The 15,567-nt window shown below is 49.2% G+C and overlaps 2 protein-coding genes and 1 long non-coding RNA gene across 4 annotated transcripts; 1 reads left to right on the plus strand and 2 right to left on the minus strand.

Moving 5' to 3' along the window:
* Positions 1–1,110: 1,110 nt before the first annotated feature.
* Positions 1,111–2,536, minus strand: LOC109767090 (uncharacterized). The gene is made up of 3 exons (XM_020325850.3): positions 1,985–2,536; positions 1,779–1,874; positions 1,111–1,436 (listed from the first exon to the last, which is right to left on the minus strand). Exons 1-3 carry the CDS (start codon positions 2,409–2,411, stop codon positions 1,312–1,314), a joined length of 648 nt encoding a protein of 215 aa, XP_020181439.1. The 5' UTR covers positions 2,412–2,536; the 3' UTR covers positions 1,111–1,311.
* Positions 2,537–3,256: 720 nt separating this feature from the next.
* LOC109767089 (GPN-loop GTPase QQT2) lies at positions 3,257–8,295 on the minus strand. 2 transcript variants are annotated; one of them, XM_040388460.2, is made up of 7 exons: positions 8,087–8,295; positions 7,870–7,993; positions 7,505–7,734; positions 6,873–7,163; positions 6,359–6,564; positions 5,977–6,263; positions 3,257–3,585 (listed from the first exon to the last, which is right to left on the minus strand). In XM_040388460.2, exons 1-6 carry the CDS (start codon positions 8,147–8,149, stop codon positions 5,978–5,980), a joined length of 1,200 nt encoding a protein of 399 aa, XP_040244394.1. In that variant the 5' UTR covers positions 8,150–8,295; the 3' UTR covers positions 3,257–3,585; position 5,977. The 2 variants fall into 2 exon arrangements, with proteins under 2 accessions (XP_040244394.1, XP_020181436.1); XM_020325847.4 differs by having other exon boundaries at positions 7,870–8,295.
* A 2,117-nt stretch (positions 8,296–10,412) lies between these two features.
* Positions 10,413–15,307, plus strand: LOC141023288 (uncharacterized). The gene is made up of 3 exons (XR_012184117.1): positions 10,413–13,642; positions 13,748–13,874; positions 13,966–15,307. It is a non-coding gene; the product is annotated as an uncharacterized lncRNA (long non-coding RNA).
* Positions 15,308–15,567: the final 260 nt, after the last annotated feature.

A 15,567-nucleotide genomic window follows, 5' to 3' on the forward strand; every position in this document is an offset into this window, starting at 1 on the left:
GTGCTCATTTTTTGTACTACTGTGCTACTATTAGAATGAACTGAATCATTCATGTGCACAGAAGAGAATGTCGTTGGACGCTTGCTTGCCCGTGAGACTGCTCACAGTGGGGAGTAACATAGAGTAGTAACTTGCCGATGTTACTAGTCTATGTTACTACCTCCATAGTGGGTAGTAACATATGACCGGTATCATGAAAGAGTTCATTTATTAGGCTATAGACTCATTATGCCTTGAAACGTGTGATGTTACTGTAACTAGCTAAGTTACCACAAACCCCTCTCTCCTCATTAATTAGCTGCCACATAAGCAATCTTGTATTGAAATATGTGATGTTACTAGTTAAGTTACTCCCATTGTGACTAGTTTGATATGATGATGCTGAAGAAGAGGAGGCGGTTTGCACGGAACTGCTGCAGATGAGGGAATTGAATGCCTCTCGTCTCGATCACGAGAGGGATTGCTGGCTGGTGATGCCTTTCATTCATTGCATTCGCTCGCAGAAAGTATCGAGCACTCCTCCAATCCTCGCAAGTCGCAACCAACCGCCTTTGAATTCAATGCTTCATCGCGAAATTCCTACTGCGAACTCCCTCCATTCCTGAATATAAGTCTTTTTGATATTTCGATAAAGACTACTCCCTCCTTCCATCTATATAGGGCCTAATGCGTTTTTCAAGACCGCTTTTGACTATTGACAAGATTAATAGTACATGACATGCACAATGTGAAAATTATATCATTGGAAGCTCCTTTCACACACGAATTTAACGGTGTGCTTTGTGTAAGTTGCATGTCATATATTATTGCTCTAATATTTGGTCAAAGTTAGCCTCGGAAAACGCATTAGGCTAACTTTGCGATATATACGCGTATATACAGTACTAATGTATGTTAGTATGACTTTGTGATATGAACACTCATACTACTAGTGTGTTAGTAGGAAATTGGAAGGAATTTCGTGTTGTAATGGAGAATGGCAACCGGACGGGAGCACGCTTAGTTGATGCGACTGACGGATGTTTGTTCGGGCGTCACGAGGAAGATATGAGGGAGCATGCGCACACGACAATGTTACTGAGCGTTGCTACACTTCACGCCACGAACGAGTTTATCAGTGAGCGACAGATCAATTGATTAGCATAGCACATAACATATTGGCGGGAAATAACTGGTACTGTATTATCTTATCTACCTAGAATCATCATACTGGAGTACTAGCGCACAGACTAGAGACGGAGAAAGCATGTCCATGACATTCACGCGACAGATTTTTATCGAACGGTTAACAGTCTCGCTGGCCTTGTCCGCTTAGAAGAAGGCCATCCCGACGGCGAAGGAGGCGGCGAGGGCGACGAGGGCGCCGGCGGCGTGGAAGCGGCGCGCCGCGTGGCTGGGCTTGGGCGACTCCGGCGGCGAGGCGAACGGCGAAGGACCTGCGACGGAGATGGCACGTACAGTATATATTAGTTGTACACAACTACTATACCACTACAGTACTCGGCTCCATGGCACTAGAACGTGATGACAAGCACGTGAACTGAAACTGTGTGTCTGTACTTCTGTACCTACGAGCATACATATGGCCACTGGATGTTTTAGCATTACTTCTGTTTTTCGCTTCTTTTTTATTTATATATTTAACTAATACTACTACCTAGTACCATCAATTTCTTGTATTAATCCTTCCTCTTGGTCTTTGACTCTTGGGCAGCCAGAAAGAATTATTAAACTGAACCCGCAACTGAAATTCTGCTACTGCATGCGGCGGCGCTTACCAGCGGGGTACTGTGGGCTGCCGCCGGGCGACATGGGCGAGGGAGATCCCGGCGCGGGCGCCGGAGACGGGCCCAGACGAACGTTGTATCCCATTGCTGCAAGAATAATATCCACACAAATCAAATCCACCTCAAGAGAGACTCGCTCATAGAGCAGCAAATCCAGCGGCCAAGCTGCAGCAGAAGGGCTCGAGTTAGTTTACTACCTGCGCAGGTGGTGATGGGCGGGGTGGCGACGCGGCAGACGCCGGGGAGCGCGAGCGCGCGGGCGTAGTCGACGGCGATGCCGAGGGAGTCGGCGGCCCCGGAGAGGAGCTCGCAGAGGCAGACGGGGTTGGAGCCCACCATGCCGGCCAGCTCCGGGCAGCACGGCTTGTCCGGCGCCCGCGCCTTGCTCCCGGCCTGCACGTACGGCAGGCAGTCCGACATGTTGAGCAGCGAGTTGAGGCACGCCGCGCTCAACCCCCCGGCCGGCCCAGGCGCCGCCGCCGCCTTCGGGGGAGCCGAAGGTGGCACCGCCACGTGCGGCGCCTGCGCCTGCACGCATGAGAGTGAGAGTGAAAGCGATAGCAGCACCGCCGCGACCAGCACGGCCGACGCCGACCGCTGGCGTTGTGCCGCTGCGAGCGCCATGGCTGCCGCGGTCAAGGGCGGGCGGCGGGTTTGTTGGGAAGCGGTGGGCGAAGAGTTAATGCGGTGGCGGACGAGAGGGAGGTGGCTAGCGAGAGAGCGGTGCGGCTTGGACTGTAGTAGTGCAGCGGCTAGGATCGGAGGCGGTGTTTATATAGCCGTGGAGCGTGGGGGAGGTGGCAACTGGGCTGCACCAGATGTTGTGCGCCATCGAATGAGCCGAGTACGTGGCGACCGGCGGCTGCCAACTTTCGGTGCATTTCAAGGGCATGTACATATCTATCTAGGATTCACAGGAATTCCACGTGAAATTTGGTGAGAATTTGACATGAATGAAACAGCGTGAATCCCCGCCTTCCAGTACGTGTTGTGGATGAGGATGGTGTCCTATAGCTAGCCTCGGAGGCTGTTTGTTGTTAGCAATGACGGCAGCAGGAGCACGGTTAGAACCAGTCCGTTGGTCATAACGAACGCGATGGCCTATCTATCCCGCCATTCCCATTACTGATGGAATGGAACGTCCATCTTCTCCGTCTCCCGCTCTTCTTCTTGCTTGTCCGGCGATAAATGCGCTCGCGACTGCGCACTCGGCGGCCGGTCGACGACGAGGACGAGGACGACAGACACAGTTTGACTTTGGCATGCGTGATGCGTGCATGGCAGTCCACACACAGCTGTTCTTTCTCACACGGGCAGGTATTCAGATCAAGCTCAAAAATAGCAGTTTCAGAGTGGAGCGCGTGCCTTCTTTCTCACAGGGAATCAATGGCGTCACGTCGCGCCGACGGTGCACAGCTGAGGCGACGGCAGATCAGGGGAGAGCATTTATGTTACAGGCTGCACGGAGCTTGCAAACAAAATCCCCTACCAATGATAATTATCGACAGTGATGGCACAGCGGCTGCGGCTGATTGTTTTGTTTGCATGACAAGTCAGGAGACAATTCATACCTAGTACTACGCGAAAACACTTCAGCTCATCGCTGGGATGGGAATGGGATTGATTCATTCCAGCGGGTTCGACGTGGTGCAAGTTGATTTACAGGCTACTACTAGCGTCAGACGGTCAGCGACACTGCTACAGAGTGATATCGACAGCATTTCATTTCCACCGTAATAACCTGGACCTGACAGGGTCCTCCATAAGCCAGCGCCCTCTTCTGTCCGATCCCATCAACCTGTCAAAGAGCCAAGACAGCTTAACGGCATCAGAATGGAGTTACAGAATCTTCTTTCCATTCACAGGAAAATCAACATTAAAGTCATCTCAAGCCGGCACTATAACATCACCCTCGGCGAGATTTCAAATTTGCAAAATGAATCTACACGCCAAGTGTGAACCCGTATATGAATTAGATAGCCTATGTATATCCCTTGAGAAAAACCACTTGAACCCCATTTAATTCATGATTATGTCACAGTGCAGGCATAATCAATGCCCGGGAGAGGGCGCAGGAGCAAGGTTTTCCTTTAAAGGGCGCAGGAGCAAGGTTTTATTAAAGGTTTAGTTCCCCAGCTGTATGACGGTGGCCTTTCTATATTACAATATGCCGATGATACTATTTTTATGATTGAGGATGATTTAGAGGGTGCTAGAAACTTAAAAATTATCTTGTGTGTGTTCGAGCATCTGACTGGTCTAAAAATTAATTTTCTGAAGAGCGAGGTTTATTGTTTTGGTGGGGCTGAACCAAAACGGAATGATTATGCTCAGATTTTTACGTGTGCTATTGGTGAGTTTCCTTTTGGGTATCTGGGTCTTCCTTTACATTATAAGCGGCTTGGTAATAGGGATTGGAAATCTGCAGAGGAGAAGTGTGAAAGGAAAGCAGCAACTTGGCAGGGGAGCTTGCTTCCTATGGGGAGTAGGCTAATCCTTGCAGAAACCTGCATGAGTAACATTCCCAGTCACATGCTCTCTTTTTTTAGACTACCAAAAGGCGTGGGTAAAAGATTTGACTTTTTCCGAGCTCGGTTGGTCTGGCAAGAAAAGGAGGGTGTGCGTAAATATCATCTGGTAAACTGGATTGATGTGTGCCAACCTAGAGATCAGGGTAGCCTGGGAGTTACTAATTTAGATATAAAGAATATAAGTCTTTTGTGCAAGTGGCTTTGGCGGCTAGAGAACGAGGCTGGAGATTGGCAGGAGATGATTAGAGCAAAGTATTTGAAAAAGAAAACTTTGACTCAATGTGAATCATCTCCTGGCAACTCCCATTTCTGGAATGGTTTGATGGAGGTTAAAGATATTTTTTATAGATGCTGCCAGAGAGTTGTGGGTGATGGTCGCAAAACTAGATTTTGGGAGGATGTTTGGTTAAGAGACAACCCCCTATGTTTGGTTTTCCCACGTCTTTACAACTTGACCTTTTGTAGGCATGTCACGGTCGCGAAGGTGTTTAGCCAGTATTTTGATTGCATCAGATTTAGGAGATGTTTGTATGGGGAGACCCTTGAGATGTGGAACAAATTACTTGATATGTGTAGTCAGGTGACCTTGTCGGAGGAACCTGACAGAGTTAAATGGCTTCTTACCTCTTCTGGGAAATTTTCAGTTAAATCTTTGTACCATTATCTTGTTGCTCGACAAGTTGTTTTCCCTTATAAGTTGCTTTGGAGAATGAAGATGCCGTTGAAAATTAAAGCCTTCTCCTGGTTAGTGATCAAGAATAGGATCCTAACCAAAGATAACTTAAGTAAAAAAGGGTGGAAAGGTGCTAAGCATTGTGAGTTTTGTGACAGTATAGAGAATGTGGATCACCTTTTCTTTTCTTGTTCCTTGTCTAGGTTCTTATGGAGTATTGTGGGGTGTTCCTTGGGTAACCAAAGATCCCCAGTGTCTTTCCTTGATTTATGCCAGAATTGGTTGCCTAACTATACTGGCAAAGATAGAGTAGTTGTTATGCTTGGTGTTGCTGCTTTGCTATGGTCTATTTGGAAAACAAGAAATAAATCATGCTTTCAAGGTGTAATGCCCAATGATCCTACTGATATTATTATGTCTGTTTGCTCCCTTCTATATTCGTGGAAAATTTTGCAGAAAAAAGGACTACAAAACACGCTACAGCTAGTCGCTAGAAGGATTGCCCAGGTGACTCGGGATGTCTTCAGGAGAGGATATGGGTGGGCGCCGTATGTGAGGAGAATCTGATGAAATCAGTTGCTGGAGGTGCTGGTTTCAAAGGCTTGGATCGCTTCTGGCTATCACCCAAAAGAGTGGATATTTCTGATGCTGGTTATAGTTAACTTTTGTTCTATCGTCACTTGCCTCTATTTTTGCTGTAGCTTTTGTTCCGCCGATCTGGCTCGATATTATCTAGATAAGTATGCTAGTGCTGGTTGGGTTACTTGTGTGTCGTAGCATCCTGATGTGGTTTAGTGCCAGGGATGTAAAAAGTGTACTGCTCCTTGCTTGTAAAAGACTCCATTTTCTTAATGAAAATGGGGGCCATGTGGCCCCTCTCATCGAAAAAGAATAATCAATGGCCGGGTGGCTGTGATAGATATTCGACTAATGACAACATCTTTAAAGCGCATTATGAAGAGATGTGCTATAAATATTTAAATACCTTAAAGGCCAAAATGAGTCACTTCAGCATCTTCTCCTTCGTCTTCCTCTTCATCATCATCGTCATCAATCTCGGAAAAACTAAAATCCTCCACCGCCTCCTCTTCTTCCTCCTCATCCACGTTGCACATCATTTCTGAGGCAGGAATTCTATCCCTCAAACCAGTGCTGAGCACCACAGTTTGTCCTTTGGATTTCTCCATATCTCTCCTCAGTCTTTCCATGTTCTCGTTCCTGCGCTCAGCCTCTAGTCTCTCCTTCTCAGCAATCCTCTTGTCAAGATCAGTCCTGATAAAGATTGTTAGGTAAGAGTAACTAATAAGTTTTTTTTGGCGTCGACACTCCGCTTCATCAATTGAACAACTATATCATAAGGGAGAAACCTGTAAGTCTCCATGTATTCTTTGGCGCTTGCTTCTATAGCTTCGAAAAATGCATCAACTCCAGTGCCAGATACTGCGGATACTCCGACAGAGTGTAGGTTCTTGTAGAATTCATCCAACACCAGAGAGAGACTCCGGGTAAACGAAGAGGAGTATGATGAGTCGGAATCCAAAGCTGCCTGAAATGCTTCGAAGTCTTGCATCCACTGCTCCAGCAAAAAATGATGGCCAAGTTACAAAAACTTTGAAGGAAACATCATGGACACATGTCACAGATGAAAACCCTGTTTGTAAGTATATTTCACTTTTCACAATACAGATTATTAGATAAACCTAAACCATACACATCAGCATGGCAGCTCAAATGTGACATATTGACAAAAGAATACCCAAAGGAGGACCAGTGCACACTGCATACAACACAGTATGGAATATATATGATAGTAGCTAAATGCAATACCAGTGCACATAATCAAGAATAGTGAAACTGAAATCATCACAAGGGTGTACCTACCTCAAGAGCAAACTCATGCTTGGCTACATCAACCTTGCTAAATGTCAGCACCAGAGGCAGACGGGTCTTGTAGAGGATACTGCACGCATACATCATGTTGCTCATAAAGGTTACAGGGTTTGTCGACCTGGGGGTGTCAACCACATATGCAACAACTGTTGGAAATGTTGATGCAAAAGCCTCAGTTATGATAGCTCCTGAAGCCGACCAAGTGAAGATTTCAATCTGCCCTGGGGTATCCACCAGCACATAATCCAGCTGGTCTGCTCGGCTTTCAATAACAGATATAACCTGCAAGGATGAATATTGGACATACATTAGCTGAATGGTACTACAAGAATAGAGGGAAAAGTTGTGTCCCAAATACCCGGAAACGCAGCATACAAATTTTGCAGAAAGAAGTTGGCATTATTCAACGCGCAATCAAATAATTTTCTATGAGCTCAGCATTAAGCTATAAATTAAGCACAACTCATGCAACAGTTTACATTGAATGGTAGAAATTGACATGAATCAATTACCAAAAAGAACACATGAAACAGTTCAGTTATCTCCCATTTTATAGCCCAACAGAGGATTTCAACTATGCACATTACCATTCTAGACGTACGACATACATACAGGATGGGTACCTCATCAAACTTGGTTGAGAAGAGGTTGAGTGAGGTAAGAATGCCACCATTGGGACCGAGCCCATACTCTTTCATCACCTCCTTGTAACGCACGGTGTCGCGGATATCAATGTTGGCCCCGAATGGCAGCGTCATCACCGCCGGGTCAAGGTTGAGCACGTAACCCCTCATGTTCGTCGATGCCTGCATATGGCACACCAGACGGTGCATGAAGGTGGTCTTCCCCGTCCCTGCATTGCAGAGCAGAACAGTAAGCTTCCAATCCCAAAATCTCTCAGCAAAACCTAACATGTCACAGGTTCGCTGGGCCATCCGTGCTACTGTAATTGCAGTAATTGAATAGTGGCGAACAAAATCGAGCGCACCGGCCATGCCGATGACGAGGACGATCACCGGCTTCTTCTTGAAGTTGGTGCGGCCCGGGGCGATGGATAGGCTCCCAATGGAGTCCGCGAGCTCCTCGTCCTTCCCCATACCCTCGGCGTCCGCCTGCGCACGCCCAGAGACAATCAGAAACAAAACCCTGAAAAAAGGGAGGGGGGAATTCCCCGAGGAAAAGGTTGGCGGGCGGCGGCGGCTTGCCTGGTCCTCGAGGTCCATCTGGGTGGGCTTGCTCTCGGCGGGCGGTTCGGAGTCGATGTCCATGCGCGGCTCGAGGGTGCCGAGAGACGGCGGCCGGAATCGAGGAGGTTGACGGGGCCGGCGGCGGCGAACCAATCGGGGAACAGAGTGCGGCGTGTGGGAACGGGAAGAGTGCTCCTGTTCGTGACAAGTGTGGGTTCGACCCAACCCGTGAGTTCGATCCGTTGCATTTTGCGGGTTGGAACCCCATCCGCACCGCACTCCAGGCCACACCGGTTTCCGTAACCATCCGTACATGGCCCATCTAGCCTATGTGAACCTGGCCCATATGCTCTAAAATGTTGTTGCTTGCACTCATTTGAGGCTCTGTTTGGTTCATAAGTCCTATGCCTTTTTCTAGTCCCAACTAAAAAATTTCTAGTCCTTAAAAAGTCCCTTCCTGTTTGTTTCCAGGGACTAAAAAGTCCCTAGTCCCTCCCTAGATGACATGTAAAAGACCATGTTACCCCTAGTATACAGAAAAATAGCAACCAAACAACCCCATGGGGCGGCGGGGCAATGGGTGCAGGGAGGGGCATTGTTGGAAAAGTCCCAAAAAGTCCCAAAAAGGACTTTCCTTGATAGTCTTCTTCATTTAGTCCCAAAAAGCAACTTTTAGTCCCTAGTAGTCCCTCCTATTTGGTTAAAAAGTCTCTAAGAGGGATTTTTTCTAGTCCCTACATCAAAAAGTCCCTGGAAACAAACACCCCCTGAGCATGGTGAAGAACTTCATAATCTTCGTACAATTCATCATAACTGTGGTGTTGCTTATATCATTTGATTGTATGTAACATTTATTGGTCGCATTGGGGTTTAGTGACTTGGTATGATGCTTGTTTGACCATATATGATGCTTTTCTGAGCTTGAGTAATTGTATGTGATTTGGCGGTGATATAATTGATATATAATTGTTTTTAAATGATGACGAAAGCTTTACCGAGTTCTGTACTCAGAAAAAGAACTATGCCGAGTACAGAACTCGGCAAAGGCACCATGTATTGCGCTTTGGTCACTAGACAAAGGCTTTGTCAAGACCCGTATGAAAGATCTCGTCAAAGAGGGGTCGTTGGGGTTCTTCCGTAGATGGTGCGCTGAGTTCCAGCTCTCGCGAACATGAGCACACAAATAACTCTCTTTGTCGAGAGCCTGCCGAAGCATCCTAGCAAACGAAGGGCGGACGGTGTACTCGGGTGGACATGTGGCGCCCATGTGGGGAAAACATATGATTAGAGTGGATTGCTAATATGTACAAATGGGAAACACACATTCTTCTAAAAAAAGAATGGGAAAACCACATGATTAGAGTTGCAGGGAATCTCGTATATATCAATTGAGGTAAAAACGTAACAATAACATATTGTGCCCAATCAAACATAAGACCCATCTTGTCGAAATTAACTAGGACAGTTTCAGCCACTCTCGGGCCATTAAGGCTTGATCAAGACATGCCACACAACACATGTATGAACATATAATTGGATTTAAGAAGACAAATCAACATTTCAAAGGTACTATTGCATCTGCCAATAACCAAAAAACGTGATCACTGATCAGCTTGGAGCACGTCCGTCTTGCGCCCATTCCAATCCACATAAGATTCCACATCATCAATGAAGGCGCTCGAGCTTTATCTTCGTTCAACGACCTGGTAGTTCCACTTCCACCAGACACACCACACACAAAAAACCTATCTAAACAGTCGCGCTGGAACCGGAAGTAGATGGCGTTGGATTTGACGGCGTAGTAATCACCACACCAATGAACATAGCACTTGAAAACACACAATAGAAAATTGTACCATATGAGCTATTATAATGAACTTTAAACAATCCACTTACAACGATGACTTCAAAACTAACAACATAGTACTCCTTTCTTCCAAAGCAGGACTTATGTTTTATAGATGATTATATCCTGTAATGTTTGATATATTTGAGAAATTCACATGGAATTCAAGCGTGAGTGTCAAGTGCACATGACACTCACGCTTGAATTCAAGCTATAATATATATCTAGTATCTCTGAAATCAAGCTATAATATACTCGCTTATTATCCAAATATAAATATGACCTGGTTAGTTGATCTAGCTTATTGGGCATCTTTGTTTCGTAGGAGTTGCTAAAATGTATGAATGGGACAAACACATTCTTCTCAAGAAACGAAAAAGAATGGGCAAACACATGATTAGAGCATCACGCCATCTTGTATATATCAACGACTTAATAACAGAGTAACATATTTATACCCAATCATACTTATAGACTGAGCTTGCCAAAATTAACTATAGTATTTTAAGAGAATTCTCGGGCCATTAATGTTTAGGCTTGATCAGCACATGCCACACAACAAATGCATGAACATATAATTTCTTTTAAGAAGATACATCAACATTTCAGAGGTACTATTGTAGTTGGAGATGATCAAAACAAGTGTGATAACTGATGAACGTTCACCATGTCCATCTTGCACCCATTTCAAGCGACATCAAATGCTAGATCGTCAATGAAAATGCTCTGACCTTCAGCTTCAGTCAGCGGCTTGGTCGTTCCACTTCCACCACACACACCACACACAAGAAACCTATCAAAACTGCGGTGATGGAACTAGAAGTAGATGTCGTTGAGTTCGAAGGAAACTTAATTTGGACGACATAACAAACCCATCGTAGTAATCGCCAACGAACCTTGCACGCTCGCCGATGTCCCTCTCCAGGATCAGTGCCCCGTTGTCCGCGTCCGGCCAGAATGGTCCGAACTCCACCGTGTAATCCCCACTTCCTTTCTTGTAACCGAAGTTGTTGGCCAGAAGCAGAAGCATGCCTGAGAAGTCGGCCATGTGCGCAAACTTGAACACCACCGACGGGCCATCTCGCAGCTAGTGTCAGCTTCGGCAGTGTAGCCTCGGCATCCATGACCATGAGCCCTTCCCTCTGTTGTTCGGTGAAGTAGACCTTGCCACAAAACGGGAAGGATGAGCAAAGCAATGAGGCTTTGCTGTATATCTTCCAATGGTCCTCACCGAGCTTGGTGCCAAGAGCTTCTTGTCCCATCCGAAATGGAGGACCACCGTTGAGTCTCCGGCGAATGTGGTTCATGTCACTTTACACAGGCACGAGAAGTCCTTGTCATGGTTCCCAGTGCAGGAGAGGCTCAGCACAGGCTCAACACGGGAGCGATGGAAGAGAGGTCGAACCATCGAAGTGTTGCCCACTGAGCGGGTTCAGAAGCCGGACGACGAGGCTACTCTAGTATATGAGGATGACGACGACGACGTCGGACCAGGCATGATGGCGTGGCCCAGGAGGTGAGGGAGGTCCACGATGATCTTCGTCTCGCTAGACAGATTCACCATGTGGCGCCAACTGTGGCCCTCGATAGCAATAGGATCCAAGGGCATGAGTGGAAGAGCTGTTCGAGGACACTATGCTGCTTGGGGTCATCGGTGTTTTCCCTCCATTGCGTGTATGTCGTGAGAAATTGCGGGTAGTTGGCAACGTTGTTTGCCCAAAACGTGTCTGGTGGATAGAACCAGCTCTCGCCCGAGCCGCTCCCCGCGGGCGGCAGGGCGAACCCTAGCCGCCGCCGGACCGCTCCTCTTCCTCACCTCCTCTCCTCCTCGCCGCCGCCGGAGGGCGCCGCCGGGCGAAGCCCGGTCGGCGTCGGCGGCGGCGGGGTCCTCTGGCCTCCCTTCCCTGTTGCTCGCGGCGCGGGCGCGGCGGCTTGGCAGGGACGCGTCGCTCGCACAGGGCGGCGCGGCGGCGACCCGGGCGGCCGTGCCGGCGGCGCGGCTTGCTGGTGGAGCGGCGGCGGCTGCGCGGTGGTTGGGCGGCGGGTGAGGTGGAGTTGGCGGGGTCGGCTCTGCTGTTGGTGGTGTCGCCGACGGCCCAGATCCCCTTGTTAGCCGGCTCGGGCTGCGGCAGCTTGGACCGGAGGGCACACTGCCTTGGCTGGGTGGTGCTCCGGCGAGGCTGAGGGGCCTCCTGCTGCTATTGGCTGGCGGCGGGAGAGGCTCGGGGGGTGGAGTGTGGCGGCACGGGGGCGGGCAGCGGCCTCGTGGCGCGCCCCTCTGCTGCAGGGCAGTTCGGGGCTCCCCTTAGGGTCCCTGCGTGGGGCTGCCACGGCGTGGTGGTGGCTCATAGCTGTGGTTCGGGTTGGCTCACGGTGGCGGTTGGACATCTCCGGCGTCGGTTCACCGGTGAGCGGCCTGTTTCGGCTTCGACCCATCTTCTCGTCGTCCGGGCACTACCCTCGTTGAAGGGATGGCCTTCTCCCAGCTGCGGTCCAGTGCTCGTCTCGCGCCCGGTGTTGCGGGATCGAGCTCGTCTCGCGCCGGCAGCAGGACCGAGCTTGTCTCGTGCCCGGCAGCAGGACCGAGCTCGTCTCGCGCCCGGCAGCAGAATCGAGCTCGTCTCGCGTCCGGCGCAGCAGGACGGGTCACCGGAGGCCAATTTTGGCCGGCCTTTCGGGTTTCGGCGGTGGGGGCTGCCCAGGAGTGTGGAAGGCGAGGCCTTTTCACTCGTCTCTTTGGTTGGGGTAGCGACGGGGCTCGGGTGAGATGGTGTCAAGGTCTTGGATGCCGGGGTGGCGGCCCTGGTGGTGGTAGCGCGGTGCTCATGGGCAGAGCCCGTGGCTTGGTGCTGCCCGGTGACCATGGCCGTGTGGGCGGCATGGTGGCTGGTGTGGCGTTCGGTGGCGGTGAGTGTTTGCCGGGGGTGAAAACCTTTTCTTCTTCGGACGGACCAGCGGCGGCGTAGCGCGTTCCCTTCTTGAAGGTGTCGTCGCGGCTCTCATCGGTCATCGTGTTGCTCTAGGGGAAACTCTGATCCTCGGGTCGGGCGATGGCGGCGCGTTAGCGTCGTAACCTTCTTGAAGGCACCGCCTTGGAGCACACGGTTCGTCATATGCGGCTTCATCTCTTCGCGGTGGCGTGTTCACGTTGGACGACCTTGATTGCTCTTGTAGTGTCAGGGGTGGTGTTTTTGATAGAAAGACTGTAAGGGAACCCCCTACAGTATAATTGGTGCAACAAACCCAAATTGCAAGTACCATGCCTTGAACCTGGGTGGGTGGGAAGGCATCAACCCCTCCCCACTACTAGGCTATGCCTTAGTCTGCGTTAGGGGTGGTGTTGTTGCGCTCAGCGCCTATGTATCCTGCCTTGGGTGTGTGCGTGTGTTGTCGTGGGGTGCGTTTGTACTTGGGCTGTGGTTGACATTGCTTTATATATAAAGCGGGGCGAAAGCCTTTTTCGGTAAACGTGTCTGGTGGTCTGCTCCGGCATGAACTTGTGGATTCCTGCCCATTCCCTCCTACACATGCAAGTGCATAGAATTATTTCATGACGGCAAGTCTCCCTCCATGATCGCCTTGCCGGAGGGCCCCCTCCCGATCGCTGGTTATGGCGCTGCTGCCATCCCAGTGGAGATCCTCGAGGTATCTGGCAATAGAAGCCTTCCGCCAAGGACAACCGAGCAGTGGGCACCGTCCAAAGGAGAGTGGTTGCAGCAAGAGGATGAGTATGTGAAAGAGCGGAATCTAATTTGTTTTAATAGCAGCTTGATCTCACGGTATGTATGTTGTTCTGTTTAATTATCTTGATCAATATATTATCTTGTTTGCAGGCTTCTCAAGAGATTGGCAACTGAGCATGGAAAGTGTAAATGGGCGGAGATTTCAAAACACCTACCGGGACGGATTGGGAAGCAATGCCGTGAGCGATGGACAAATCACCTGCACTCCGACCTCAAGGTCTGCCGTGAGCGTCCATGTCCAATCGGAATGTGCCGAACTCCGCCGTCTAATACTCACTTCCTTTCTTGTCATCAACGTTGTTGATCAGCACTAGAAGTTGTGCACGAACTTGAACACCACCGACGGACATCTTGTGGTTAGCGTCAGCTTCGACAATGCAGCCTCAGCGTCCACGACCATGGGCCCATCCCTCTGTCGGTCGGTGAAGTAGACCTTTCCATGAAATGGGAAGGCCGAACAGAGCAACGAATCTTTTGACCATCTTGGACCTTGGTGCGAAGAGCTTCTTATCCCACTCTAAATGAGGGACCAACATTCAGACTCCGGCGAACATGGCTCTTGTAACTTTAAACAGGTACGGATGTCCTTGGCGTGGTTTCCAATGCAGGGCGGCTCAGCACGGGAGCGACGGAAGGAGCTCGAACCGTTGAAATGCTACCCGCTGATCGGGTTCAAAATCTAAATGAAAAGGCTACTCTTGTGTACGAGGACAAGGACGAGGATGCCAACGGACTTGGCTTGATGGCGTGGCGTAGGAGGCGAGGGAGGTTTGCAGTGATCTTCGGTAGGCTAGACAGGTTCACCATGCGGCACCAACTGTGGCACTCGTCGAAGTAGGATCCAACAGAGTTATGGAAGCGCTGGTCGAGGACGTTGTGCTTCTTGGGGTCATCGGTATGTCCCCTCCACTCCGTGTATCCTTCCCAGAATCGCATGTAGTAGGCGACATCGTTTACCAGTGCGTGCAAAGTGATCTACTCTAGCATGGCCTTGTGGATGCCTACCCTATCCCTCCTATGGGAGTGCTAGAATGTTGAGCAGGAGAGGGACAATAAAGACCGAGACTGTGATGCCCGGATATTTAAGCTACAGCAAAACCCCGCTAATGATGCCACATCACCACGATCACTGTTGTTAATATCACATTAGTTCATAACCGATCCAAATTCAAATTTGAAATAGGGGCCAACAACAAAAGTTTTGAAACATTAAAACTAAAATGTTCATCATGTGGCCAATAATCCCTAACTAGTTTTGATGGTGGAACCAACCTTTTACAAAGTGTTTAAATGCCCTGAACTAATTAAAAACAGTGGCTAAAATAATAATTTAATTGCTTTTGAAAATATAAAAATATTAAACTAAATAATTTTAAAGAAAACAGTAAATTAAAAGTAAATTAACAAAAAAGGTTAGTTGCTAACTTGGTATTTTAGCTGCTAATTTTAAAGAAAACAGTGGCTAGGGTTTGGCAGTGGCCTATTTTGATAATACTAATTTAGTTGCTAACTTGGTATTTTAAAGAAACTAAACTAACAAAAGTAAATTAAAAGAAAACGGTAAAGAAAAAAGTAAAGAAACAGAAAGGAAATAGAAAAAGAGAGAGAGAGGACCCCCCTGGCCAACTGGGCCAAACAGCCCAGCCGGCCAGCCACTAACCCAGCCGGCCCACCCCACTCCTCTCCATAACCCCCCGGGAAACCCTAGCCCAACCGAACCCCACTTCTCCCACGAACCCGTCTCCCCTCGCTCCTCCTCCCGAACGCGATCTGGATCGGGGCGCCTTGCCCCTGTGCCCATCGCCGGCGCCCCGTCGTCCCTGTCGCCCGTCTCCGACCACCGCCACCTTGCCGACACCGCACGACGCTACCCCGCCGTCGCCGGCGCCCGCCTCCTCAACCCTCCGCCC

Source organism: Aegilops tauschii, chromosome 1 (assembly GCF_002575655.3).
Source record: "Aegilops tauschii subsp. strangulata cultivar AL8/78 chromosome 1, Aet v6.0, whole genome shotgun sequence".
NCBI classification, from domain to species: domain Eukaryota; kingdom Viridiplantae; phylum Streptophyta; class Magnoliopsida; order Poales; family Poaceae; genus Aegilops; species Aegilops tauschii.